Source organism: Papio anubis, chromosome 15, assembly GCF_008728515.1.
Source record: "Papio anubis isolate 15944 chromosome 15, Panubis1.0, whole genome shotgun sequence".
NCBI lineage: Eukaryota > Metazoa > Chordata > Mammalia > Primates > Cercopithecidae > Papio > Papio anubis.
In genome coordinates, this window is record NC_044990.1 from 21,922,393 (window position 1) to 21,936,208 (window position 13,816).

Consider the following 13,816-nt stretch of genomic DNA (forward strand, 5'->3'; position numbering starts at 1 on the left):
CCTAAATGTAAATAGTAGAATGGTTAAGTAATCTGGAGATTTGATGAATTATTTTAAAAATTTTAATATAAAAGAATACAATGGAAAAATAGTTTAGGATGGCCGGGTGCGGTGGCTCAAGCCTGTAATCCCAGCACTTTGGGAGGCCGAGACGGGCGGATCACGAGGTCAGGAGATCGAGACCATCCTGGCAAACACAGTGAAACCCCGTCTCTACTAAAAAATACAAAAAACTAGCCAGGCGAGGTGGCGGGCGCCTGTAGTCCCAGCTACTTGGGAGGCTGAGGCAGGAGAATGGCGTAAACCCGGGAGGCAGAGCTTGCAGTGAGCTGAGATCCGGCCACTGCACTCCAGCCTAGGCGACAGAGCCAGACTCCGTCTCAAAAAAAAAAAAAAAAAAAATTGTTTAGGTAAGATGTTAAAATAGTTGGCTGGTGGCCCTGAGAACAAAGCAAAGTGCAGTTAAATTATCAGGCTGTGTAAATGATGAAGGAAAGCCCAGAAAGACCCTGAAAGGCTCAAAAACAGTTTAAGCAATTTGGCTAACACAGGAGATAGAAAAAGTAATTCGGGGCAGATACGGTAAATCTTCTATAACGAGTAGGGCTGTAATTCTTTTCATGGCAAGTTGCTGGGAAAATCGTAAATTGGTCACGGTGAAAACGTCAGAAGACTCAAAATCACAAGAAAAAAATAATGAATTAGGAAGGTTTTGGCTTACTCTAGAAGTTGTACAACATTTTCTGAGAGAAGTAGGAGGTGAGACAAGAGTAAGTAACTTCTGCTTTCTGAATATTTCAATTAGGCAACTGGGGAAACTTGGGTGGAAAAATAGAAATCTTTACTCTCAAGTTATTAGAAGAAAGTATCTGTCTAGGTAAGCTTTAGGGAAAAGGGGCCTGGGATAAACACACGTTCAAGCCATAGAAAATGTCATTTATGTATACCCACCTCCCTAGAGCAGACTAATCTTCAATTGTATGAATTTGATAGCATTTTGAAGAATTTAATACATATCCTAAATGTAATGTTTTAAAACTCAGCCTTTGTATTTCCTTTGTCTCCTACTTTCCCTAGTCTCTTATCCATTTTCATGTTCTTTCTTGTTATATTAAAAAAGAAACCATATATATGTGTGTGTGTATGTATGTATACACATATACACATACACACACACATATATATTACTATAATTAATTTGCAATTTTTCATTTATGGCCACTATTGACCAAAAAGAAACAACAAAAAACAAATCCTTGGTCAACTCAGCATAAAGTACACAGGTATGTGGGAGTAAAATTTAGCAACATTCCAAAAGCGATTGGTTTCTACTTAATGAACACCATCTACCCTTACCTACCTTGATGGCCAAGAGTGAAGTTTTCTTCTGCCATTATAACAATGACTACTGCATAATGCCTGGTTGTCACCTCCCCACTATAAATTCTGAGAGGGCAGACCATACCTGTCTTGTTTACTGCGGGAGCCCTTGCACCAGGACAGCGGTTCAATGAATATTTGTTGAATGAATGAATGAGTGAGTGCATATATAAATCCTACTCATTTCTCCAGACTTAGCGCAAGCCCCACCTTCCTAATAACATCTTTTCTCAAAGCCCCAGTGACTGATCTGATTACTACATTACCAGTCTGCACCACTACTTAACACACCTGACTCTACACATCATTTTTATCATTGTTTTACAGGTGTTAGTGTTTTGTTTTTTCAATTTAGAGAGAAAGGCTCTTAAAGACACTTATATACATGTATATTTATTCTATTTCTCAAAGCACTTTTTACGGGGCATATGTAAAATCCTCAGCAAACACCTGTTAAATTCAATGATTAAATCTTTTAGATGACTTTTGACTTTGTGATATTTCTAAACATTTTCTCTACTGAATGCATGCATTGTATTATGATTCCACCACGTGGTGGACAGAAAACAGGGAATTTAGTGTCACCTGAGCTGAGTTTATAGCTCTGCCACTTCAATGTGGAAAAGGCACCTAAACTCTGCTCTTCTGTTTCTCTATTTGTAAAATGGAAAAATTAACAAGAGCAATAACAACAAGAAATATCTACCTATCATAAAGGGAAGACAGTGCAATCAAATGGGATAATGTAGGTGAATGAGTTTTGCAAATTGGAAAACAAATATTAGCCATTCTATTTACCAATTTTAAGAAATGCAATTGATGTTGCAAGACTGTGTATAGCAATAATAGTTAGCATGTTTTTTCTGAGAACAGCTATTAGGTACAAGAGAAAGGTGACGAGGAAAAGAATCTCAAGTACAACTTGCCAAACATGCCCCAGTCATAAATAAAAGACCGTGTCCAACACTCGCAGTGCAGAGATTACCAGGCACCTGTCACCTACACCCTTCGGTACTGCTGCAAGCATCTCTGAAACCGGGAGAAAGCTTACCAGACACGAGCTGCTGTCCAGGCAACCCCACGGGAACCATGCCCAGGTTATTCATGGCTGTAGCCCAGGCTGTGGGATCTGTCACGGACATGTTGAGCTGGGTCGTGTCTATTGCTATACTCCCCAAACCATCAGCTGCTGTGGGGAAAAACAAACCATGATTTAGAGTTCATAGGCAAGGGTGTTTGTTTTAAAGAAAATCACATTTCTAGAGATGTGAGGCTTCATTTAGCACATTCCCAAACTACACAAAAATAAAAAACTATAATCTACAGCAATGTTTTCTCCAGACATAAACATAAAGTGTTTCCAAATACTTTCTGGGAGAAAACTTAATGACATGTAGTTTATATTATACACAGCATGCTATTAAGGAGATACCCCTGGAAAAAAATTGAAGAATTGTTTCTTTCTCCCAGTGAAACAACATTAGTTAAGTCACAAGGCTGAGAGGCAAAGCAGTAATACTCTCTTGGTAAAACAAGTTAATTGGCTTACTGTTTCTAGGTGTAATTCTTGAGCAGGCAGGCCTTCTATCTAATAAGAAAATCGTTGTCAAGCAGGAGAACTGGTCCTGACTGAATTTATTAAGTGTTACCTCCTAACCTATTCCCTCCTTTACAAACTTTTACATTATTACATTAAGAAAATGCAGGTGTCTACCTAAAGTGACTTTTCTGAAGGATTTCTAAATAAATAAACTTTGAAAACAAGTAGCACAAAGCTTAAGAAAACCCAAAACAAAACAGAAAAATGTGTCCAATTTGACTTAGTGCTCTTTCATTGTTACTAGTTCTACAGACTGATTTCTTCAAGGGTCCAGGCTCCTGGTTCAATGCATATTTTTCAAGGTGGGGCAAGTTTTCCACTAAGAACTCAAAAAAGCCTTGTTTGTGTCCTGTGCTGGCCACTGGCATTTACCTGCAGCCATCATCTGAGGAAGCTCCTGGGGAAGCTGGGTGATGTTCTCACCTCCACCTGCATCTACCATTGAATTATGAGCGTCCAGCGGGGCAGGAGCACTTTGATGGCTGAGTGCAGGGTCCCCTCGGAGGTCATCAGATTCTGCAAAACGGGACAGAAGTGTGGTGAGAAACCTTAATAGTTAACTGAGATAAAACGTCAAGGAGCAAACTGTTATCTATTCAAAATCAAAAACAAAGACCGATTTCCAGTCTCGGGCACAGAAGAAAGGCTGCTTCCCACGGCTCAGCGGCTGTCTTGTGGCTCAGTTATTAGAGCCCTGTGAGATGTGTGGGCCAACTCATGGAATCACCAGGAGCCGGGGCTGGCTGAATAAACAGCGCCATTTGTGAGTGCCTCAAAGGCCTTGCGAACTGATGCACCTTCACAAATGGGGGCTTATCAGTCTCTGCACAGCCTCTTCCACACACGCTAGACATCAATGGAGAGGGCAGAATCAGGGCTAAAGAAGATTTTTTTTAAGTTAAAAAATTAATTGATGCTGTTATTTTGGAAGATGGTCGTCTGTGAAATGTATTCAGAGAGGATCAAAAGTTGGGAGGAGGAAGAAAAAAGCAAGAACCCATTCACCATGCAGCTGGAAAAGGAGGGTACCTAAATTACAATAGTCCGGAAAGGCAAAAGAGGAGAATGGCATGCTGTCCACAAAGGAAGATCTAGAGGGCGCTAGGGAGGCAAAGGAAGAGCATTTGGTTTTTTTCAGCTCATTGCAAAGATGATTTAACTGGCCACAAGTTTTTTGGTTTGAATTTTCCTTAGAATTGCCCAGCTTATATATATATACACACACATATATATAAAAAATATATATTATATATAATAAAATATATTCTATATTTATAGATTATATATTTATGTATATTATATATAATTTATAATATATAATATATAAAAGACTATATTATATATAAATATGTATAAATATATTAACATACTTATCTAATAAATATAAGTAACAATTAAACATTAAAGTTACAAAGTTCTTCTCAATCTCACACGATTTATAAAATGCTATGCCTTCTCTCCACCCTTAGAAATGCAAAAACGTAGAGCTTTCACATATATTTTAAGTGTACTTTCACCAGTTCAAAACTGGTGACATAACAAGTTTGATCTTATGTAGATTAGATATAACAACTAAGTCTAAATATTTATTTTTATTTTAGTATAAATTTAGAAGTTTTTCTAAACTATGTTCCTGTTAACCATTTTATAATTAGATCTTATGGTTTGAAGTTTGAACCTTTTATGGCATCTCTAATGTGAAGTTTGAACCTTTAATGGCATGTCTTTTTGTTTCATTCTTAGGTATAAGAATCAGTAATTCCTTGAGTACTGTACTGTCAAAAAGAACTTCTGATCAGTTGAGCAGAAGCTTAATTCAAATGGAAGCTAAGGGTTCAATTCTCAAGGATAGGTGAATAATGAGCAAATAGTTTTTATGGTCTCAACAAATCCCTATCCCTCAACTACAGGGGTATGGAAGATAGTGTGGAATTTTTTTCCAATTATCTATCAGGAAGACGAATCATCATCATCATCCAACAGTGAATGATTCTAACTTTGGGAGCAAATTGTACTGAGAAGAAATATTTTATTCCTTCCCACTATACTATCCAAATGAACTCAGACCCTGCATGTGTATTGTGCATCGATTACCTTAGGCTATGAGTGCCATCAGACAAAGCGATTCTCACCATAGAAAATAAATTCAATAGCATAAGAAATGCAGAGCTAACCTAAATGTCTGGTCCATTCACCAACGATCTTTCTACGATGAAATCTCAAAGCACTTTTCTCTCTCCACTTCGAACCATTTCAGAGTAGCTTGGCAGAGTCAGGCTAGAATGTGTTCATTCTTTTGTTCAAATGGCCCTGTAGCAGAGCTGTTTCGGATCTTTGCAAGGTCACTATTTGTCTTACTTATCTCCCCAAATGAAGTTTAGCTGGCTAGCCTCCTTCTGCCTCAGATTCTTCCCAAATGGGCATTAATCACACATTTTTTTTCTCTCTAATGACTGCAGTTCTGGAACACTGTATCAGAGAACATCCCTCTACTTTGTCGGCTCATGACTTGTGCCTGACCCACCACATTTCACCTTGACTTTTTGCTATACTGTTTCAGGGATGGTTTTAGTTTTCCTTGACTCCATAACAATCTGTTCCAATGGGAGTTTTCACCTTAGTGATTACAGTCGTATAAAGGGGCATCAAGTGTCCCGGAGACCCATAGTTTCTACCTAACACTTTCATGGCCATCTTAACAGACTGCAAGTGTTTCACTGAAAACAGTAACAAACTGCTACTGTTCCACTGAAAACAAAGCATTGTTCTGTTGGCAAGATGTGGTGTATAAACCTAGATTTATCCCCCAATCAAACTGTTGTGACATTCAATGTATTACATCTCTTCAGTCTCCCAATCCAATGGTTTTAATGACATACAACTTCGTGTAGCTACCATGTGCCTGGGATGGTGATTCTAAAGCAAGCTCTGTCACATCTTAGGAATTTCCAATAGTCTCAAGGCTGCCGTGACATTGTTCACAAAATTTAAATTGATTCGGTCACTCATTTCGGAAGAAAGGTAATACTTTTAATTAATTACCAACTAGTAATTTATGAATAGTTGCAAGAATGATTTTTGTACTTTGTTAGCATCTATTGTTCCCATTGAATACCTGCCTCTTTAAATGATTCAAGGCCATAATGCCTAATTCATCATTCACATCAATTTCTCTGCCTTAGTTTTACTATTTCTAAAGTATAGAAAAGATTAATCTCCTTAGCGATGTTTATTTACACACAGAGATGTGGGGAGTTAAAAAATTATAGCTAATAAAGCACTCTGAATACAGTAGGTGATAATTATTATTATTTTATTTGGAAATGTAGTGTTTCCATTAAGGTACCCTGGGATCTTTGTGTTCTGGTAGATAATTATGTAATTAATTCTAAAACAGTGAATAACACTTGATATTTCTAAAAGTAAGTGTTGCCCTAGTTTTCCGTGCCACACCTCAGTTGGAGCACAATATTTCATTTTCCACCATTCCTTTATAAAATTACATGACGTAGGCTGGGCGTGGTGACTCATGCCTGTAATCCCAGCACTTCGGGAGGCCGAGGCAGGTGAATCATCTGAGGTCAGGAATTTGAGACCAGCCTGACCAAAACAGTGAAACACCATCTCTACTAAAAATACAAAAATTAGCTGTGTGGTGGCGCATGCCTGTAGTCCCAGCTACTCAGGAGGCTACAACAGGAGAATTGCTTGAACCCGGGACACAGAGGTTGTAGTGAGCCGAGATCATGCCACTGCACTCCAGCCTAGGTGCCAGAGTGAGACTCCATCTCTAAAAAACTAAATACATAAAATAATATAATGTAATTTAAGGCCAGGCACAGTGGCTCAAGCCTGTAATCCCAGAACTTCGGAAGGGTGAGGCGGGCAGATCACCTGAGGTCAGGTGTTCGAGACCAGCCTGGCCAACATGGTGAAACGCTGTCTCTACTAAAAATACAAAAATTAGCTGGGCATGGTGGTGCGTGCCTGTAATCCCAGCTACCTGGGAGGCTGAGGCAGGAGAATCGCTTGAACCCAGGAGGCAGAGCTGAGATTGCACCACTGCACTCTAGCCTGCGCGACAGCAAGACTCTGTCTCCAAAAAAATAAAAATAAAAACAAAATAAAAATAAATAATATGATGCAACTTAAATGATGTATAAATATTTTCTCTCTAGGATTTTTCTGCCTCTGTAACTACAAAAACTTTCAAGTGATTCATGACCATTTATGAAACTGGCAGTTTCTACTTATAGCTTTTAATGAAGTATGAGCACCACAAAACAATCTGATATACGAACTGCCAAGGATAAAAAGTACAGCTTTGTTTGGTCTTAACCGATATCTAACCTGTTTCCTGTTAAGATATATTCAAGTACAAAATCTCATACCAATTTCGTAACTGTTCAACAAAATATATTTATGCTCAGTATTTCATTGGGCTAGATAATGGGGCAAATAGTTTTTGAAACTTATCAAGTCTATGAAAATACCATTTGGCTTAAAAAATGGCACAGGTTTGGGAGGCCGAGGCGGGAGGATCACAAGATCAGGAGTTTGAGACCAGCCTGGTCAATATAGTGAAACCCCGTCTCTACTAAAAATACAAAACTTAGCTGGGTGTGGTGGCGGGCGCCTGTAGTCCCAGTTACTCAGGAGGCTGAGGCAGGAGAATCGCTTGAACTCGAGAGGTAGAGGTTGCAGTGAGCCAAGATCGCGCCACTGCACCCCAGCCTGGATGACAGAGTGAGACTCCATCTCAAAAAAAAAAAAAAGGGGGCACAGGCTACTCCCACTATTAATAATAGAACTAATTCGAACCCTCTCCAATTTCTATAGGTAGCAAGGATACACACGTCATGAAGAATAAAGCCTACCTGTAATTGTCCACAAAACACAGATTCCTATTAAAGGAGGGTAGAGATCAGTTAGGTATTGAAAATCCTTCTTATTAAAAAAAAGAAATAGACTGGGTGTGGTGGCTCATATCTATAATCCCAGATATGAGCTCATATCTATAACCCACTTTGGGAGACCAAAGTGGGAGGATTGGTTGAACCCAGGAGTTTGAGACCAGGCTGGGCAACATAGGGCGATTTCATCTCTACAATAACCTTAAAAAGTTGGTAAAGCATGGTAGTGCCCTCCTGTCATCCCAGCTGCTCAGGAGGCTGGGGTGGGAGGATTGCTTGAGCTGGGGAGTGGGGGGTGTAGAGGTTGCAGTGAGCTGAGATTGTGCCACTGCACTCTAGCCTGGGCAACAGAGTGAGGCCCTGTCTTAAAAAAGATAAAAAGCATGATTTTGTTTGATCTAAGTCCTTAGGTTTATACCTACTTCAATAACAAAATAACTATAGCAAAAATAAATCAGATTTGTTAATGTCTTGTAAAGAGTTGATACCAGGCCAGGCACGGTGGCTCATGCCTGTAATCCCAGCACTTTGGGAGGCCGAGGTGGGTGGATCACTTGAGGCCAGGATCTGAGACCAATCTGGGCAACATGGTAAAACCCCGTCTCTACTAAAAATACAAAAATTAGCCGGGTGTGGTGACATGTGCCTGTAGTCCCAGCTACCTGGGCGGCTGAGGCAGGAGAATGGCTTGAACCTGGGAGGCAAAGGTTGCAGTGAGCCAAGATCGAGTCACTGCACTATAACCTAGGCAACAGAGCGAGACTCCAACTCAAAAAGAAAAAGAAAAAAAAAAAAAAAAAGATACCAAAGGAAGCTTATTTCATACAGGATCTGCAACTTCCTTATTTTATAAGAACTCTCCATTAGCATTATCATGGTATCTATTTATAGTAAAAAGAAAGATATTTCCATCCAAAGTTCACTCTCCTCTTCCATCACTAAGGAAATACCTAACTTCAATCTTCACATAGTCAGTACCATCTTCTCTTGAGGTTATGGAAATGTTCCACGGCTTAAAACAATATAGAAAACTGTGAAATAGGTATGCTTATGTATTAACTCTTCGATTTTTTAAGCAACTGTCTATGACTAGTAAGGGAGATACTTCTGCTTCCTGTAATGGTAAACTATGTAACTGCAGATCAATCTTCCCACTGAGGAACAACTGAAAATCTTAATATCTTCAATCAATTTTGTAAAATTCTCACTATCATCTCTTCAAATACAAAAGGAGTCCAAAGGACATTCTCTGATTATTGCAGCGGGTTACTAATCTGGCTTCTAAGGAGAATGGGTCCTGTTAACTACTGGTGTTTCATTTTATTGTTAAGGGAGGTGAGTGGAATCTGCAAGTTTAGGGACAGAGTAGGAATTGCTCTGTAAAGTGTGGTAAAAGAAAACACAAAAGTTGAATGTTTTGAGGGGAAAGAAAGAAGGGATGTTTGGTGTCCATCCATGAAAAAAAAGACAACTACAGAGAAGATCAATGACTTATGAACAATTTCAGGTGGTTTCACTGGGAAGCATACAGTGTAAATCTCTCCTCAGTCCCTCCTCAGAAATGTCAGCTAAGTCTACAGATTCTTAGACAGGAGTAAATTTTGGGGGATTGGGGAGCACTTAGAGGGGAGTTTCAAGAAAAGAGTGGAAAGGTAGCTAATAATGGGGATTTTTATAGCATCCTACATGATAACGCATGATAAAGTCTCAAATCTGTTAAATACAGAGGATGGTGGTTATCTGTTAATGATCAATGTCAGCTGATTAATGGGAAATAATAGTATTGAGGTTTTGAGGAATAGATTTAGATTAGGCATATCATGGGGAATTTCTGATGAGATGACTGTAAAGAAGGAATATTATATCAAATAACATTAAAAAGCTCTTTCTCAGGGATGGCGAGAAAAGCCATTTCTTGGAAACAGTATGGGCAGAAGATGGAGTTGGGCAAAGATCAATTCAGATAGGGGTGAACCCGACAGCACTTAATATCAAACCCATGAAATCAAAAGGTCTTCTTTAGTATCTAACTATTCATATACAGATGCTCCTCAATTTATGATGAGGTTACATTCCGATAAACCCATTAAGTTGAAAAAATAGTAAGATGAAAATGTATTTAATGCTGGCAACACAACAGACAGTCCTTAGATGATGATGGTTTGACTTACAATTTTTCAACTTTATGATGGTGAGAATGAGCTGTGCATTCAGTAGAAACCATAACCCCATCACAGGTTGTAAGGAACTTTTTGACTTGGAGTTACATCCCAATGGAATTATGTCCCAAAAGCATAAGTAGAACCATCCTAAATCAGGGACCATCTGTGTTTATAAAATCACTGAACTTTTTCCTGAAATGTCACAGTTTTATATACATCACACTACATTGCACCTAAAGAGAGATGCCATTCTTATTCTTTTTCCAGTTTTCTGTTAAAGTAGAAAGATAAAAGAGATATATACTCTTTCCCACATGCTCTCACAGCACTCTGTACCTTGCTCTAGCCCAGCACTTTCACTCATATTCTAATTAGTTTATCTCTATCTCCCTAATAAACTATAAGCTTAGGATGATCAAGGAAACTAGTCATCTGTGCATACCCTGCAGCTAGCAAGCAAACTACCTGAAATGTGGTAGGTGTTAAATATATATATATATATATAAAGTTATATAACATATATATAAAGTTATATAACTTATATATATAAGTTATATATAATATATATTAGTTATAAATTTATAAAACATATCTTACATTTTATATAAAATATAAATATTTTACATGTAATCTCAAATTAATTCATGCAAGGAGAAAAGAAGAGAGGAAAGTAAAAATGAAGAAAAAAAAGGAAAAGAAGGAAATAATAAAGGAACCAAGAAAAACAAATCTCAGTTCCAGAGTTCAGTCCCAAAGCTTGGAAGTTTAAAGCTAAAGAACACAATGAGGGTGGAGGGATTTTTCTTGTATACTAGAACAAAGATGAATTCAAAGTGTCAAAGAATGACAATTTAAAAAAAAAATCTGTCAGATCTTTCAAGATAAGCTTTAGATGCACTTAACAAGTCACCCTCTAAGCTTTAAGATTCCACACCTCCCTGGCAACCAATGCAGGGTCATAAGCAGGTTACAGTGATGTTCACCTTTTGTGAGACTTCTTACAGCTGCTCTTTGAATGAGCTGAAATCTATAAATAACTGCATCTCCAGACCCATTAAGCAGTACATTAGTGTAACAAAGGCATATATGTACAGTACGAAAGAAGTGAAATTGTTGGAAGGAAGGAAAAGTTTCCATTTGGCACACACCACAGAGGATGAAAAGCAGACCCAACCATTTCTCAAACATGAAATTCCATTATTGGTTTGTGATTACATCCTCCACTTTTCTACTTTGTATGGCAGCCAATTTTAAACTACAAATCATCATCTTTCTGTCTTAGAGAGGACATGGTTACTAAATGGGTAAGGTTTTACCCATGGCATGTCTATCTTTGAAGAACTCCATATTGAGAGAAAGAGACAGAAAGAACGATGACCTGAAGGCTCCCCTGTAAAATCATGCAATCAAACAAAATGACCAAATTTGCCAAAGAGACAACTCAACTAGCATGGGCAGGACAGCAGATAAGAACAATTTTCTTTTGGCACAAAGAAAAATATCACTTGGCATTACATATGTAAGCATAGAGAAATGACAAGTAAAATTATTTTTCTCAGGAAAACTTTGCTTTTGGAGAAAAATATGCTTTATATTTCTAAATTGAACAAATAACAAAATAAATCTTGAGACCTTACATATAAAGTACCCTCTTTCCATTAAAAACAGAAAAGAAAAGAAAACAGGCCTTGATGCTACTATGGTAATATGTAGACAAGGATTGGTACCATCGGAGGTTTCCGGAAGCCACTGGAGGTCTTGCCACATATCCCCTGTGGGGAAGGGAGACTACTGCATGTAATTTTAAAGTCTTTGTATAGGCAGGTTTTAAAACACAGGACCTGTCACATTTAGACTTCTAGAGATTTTCTGAAAAGGGCAACATTAGACTTGAAGACAGTTTATGAAATACGTAATGGCTCAACTCCTTCCCCTCATTCATGGATATCAATCAACCACATACACAACCTACTGTCATATGTTATTATTTTCTACTTTCCAAAATACACCGACCATAAAAAAAAAAAAGTGATCACTGCTAGACTTTGCTGGCGAGTAAATTATTAAAGAAAGCAATATCATCAGTAAACATAAGCCTGGATCTATTAAAGCTAGAAGAGTCCCACTTTATGCAAAGCTTTTCTAAGCCCCTGGGATTCAGGGCAAACACATACAGGTTCATAGAGTAATGCATCAAGGTTTGAAGAATCAGGTAAAATCTGAGTTTATCAATTCCTACTTCTCCCAGATAAACATGTTTCCAAAATGTTTCTGATGGGCAACTGTCCAGCCTCAGCTAGTGATGGGTGTGGCAGCTCACTGTGCCAAATAGTCCTAAGAGTTCACCGTTCTCCCTCCTGAGCACCTATCTGAAGAACAAAAGATCTAAATCTAAATTCTGTCCTCAAATCCTACTTCTGCAGTGATATGTGGCCTTGGAAAGTGACTCTTCTATCCCTGGAATAGGGATACTGAGGCTTAACTACCATCTTACCTACCACAGACAAATTTATGAAAGTAACGGCATATCAGATAATTCTTGTCTCCCCCGGTCAACTTTTTTCTGTGTTTGTTCTCTTCACATTCACATTCTAAAAGTTCTAAAGAGTAGACAATGTAAACAGAATGTTGTAACTAAATAAAAGCCTCAACTAATATGGCAAAGCTATGGACTCCTGAGACAGAGCAAGAGAGACAGGAAAGAGTCATCTTGAGGAAGGGATAATGCCTCTGGGACAAGACTTCAGGGGGATGTCAGGCTTCAAAGATGCAGCCATCAAGAGAGGTGAATTCTATAAACCATACACATGGCCACAAATCAAAGAATAATTTTGTATGCATACACAGTACAGAAAGGCAATGTTGGTCTGTTCAGCTGCACTGACACACAGAAAGCAATTTCTGTAAACATTATTGTCTTCTTACGTAAAGGAAATCAGACAATATATAATTCTATAATTTGTGCTGTTTTGTGCTCAGTTTTTTCATTATGTACTCATTTTACATCTTGACCCAACCGTGGAAAACATATTAAGCTACAAAGTGGAATATTTTAATTGTAGTGGATAAATAACTGACCCTTAAGTGGTGGCAAACCGGCAAATTAGTTATCTATTTTCCAAAATGCCCTGGTTAGAGCTCTTTAATTTATGGAAATCTACCTGCAATAAAACCCAGATCAGACCAAGACCAGCCTGAGCCAGTTGCTCATCCTGTTTAACATTTCTTCTAGTAGGGTCACAAATAACATGTTAGTTACTCTTTAAACAAATGTGCTCTTAATGATGCCACTGCAGCATGATGAATAAAGCATTAGCCCTGCAGTCCTGATCGCCCTGGGACAGGGAGCTTTAGCAGAACACACCCACCTTGCATGGATTGTCCTGGGCCAGAGACATTGCTTTATCTTTCTCTGAATGACCACCCACAGCCCTTGCCCATGTTCTGTAACCAGTGAGCAAGAACAGTGGAGCCTTGAGTCCCCTGTGACGGTCCTTTTTGCTTCTCAGGGCCTCATAAATGGTATGGCTATACTGTTGGGGGTAACCCAGAAGGCATGATGGGGTAGTTAGGGGAGGGCTATGGGGGCACAGGAGCCTGATGCAAATGCCTGCACAGCAGGACATCCAGTTGTAAAGTTCTAGTTCAGTAGCGAGCATTCTGAGGAAATGGGTCAAACCTTTAGTGCTGCTGGTTGTATCCAGCAAGATTTAAATGAAGGTGCTCAGAAGAGAAAAAGGCCTGAGTATCCAAAAGGTATT

The 13,816-nt window shown here is 38.6% G+C and overlaps 1 protein-coding gene across 16 annotated transcripts in view; it reads right to left on the bottom strand.

Moving 5' to 3' along the window:
- The window catches only part of ENOX1 (ecto-NOX disulfide-thiol exchanger 1), a 583,643-nt gene that overhangs the window by 203,731 nt on the left and 366,096 nt on the right, over nt 1-13,816 (bottom strand). For all 16 annotated transcript variants that reach the window (XR_002518333.2, XM_021929581.2, XM_031655830.1 and 13 more), the window contains 2 exons: nt 3,353-3,496; nt 2,432-2,569 (listed from right to left, as the gene is read on the bottom strand). Coding sequence is in view for 15 of the 16 variants with exons in the window: in XM_031655830.1 (XP_031511690.1) it covers nt 2,432-2,569; nt 3,353-3,496 (282 nt within the window). In the remaining variant the exon portion in view is untranslated. The remainder of the gene's footprint in view (nt 1-2,431; nt 2,570-3,352; nt 3,497-13,816) is intronic.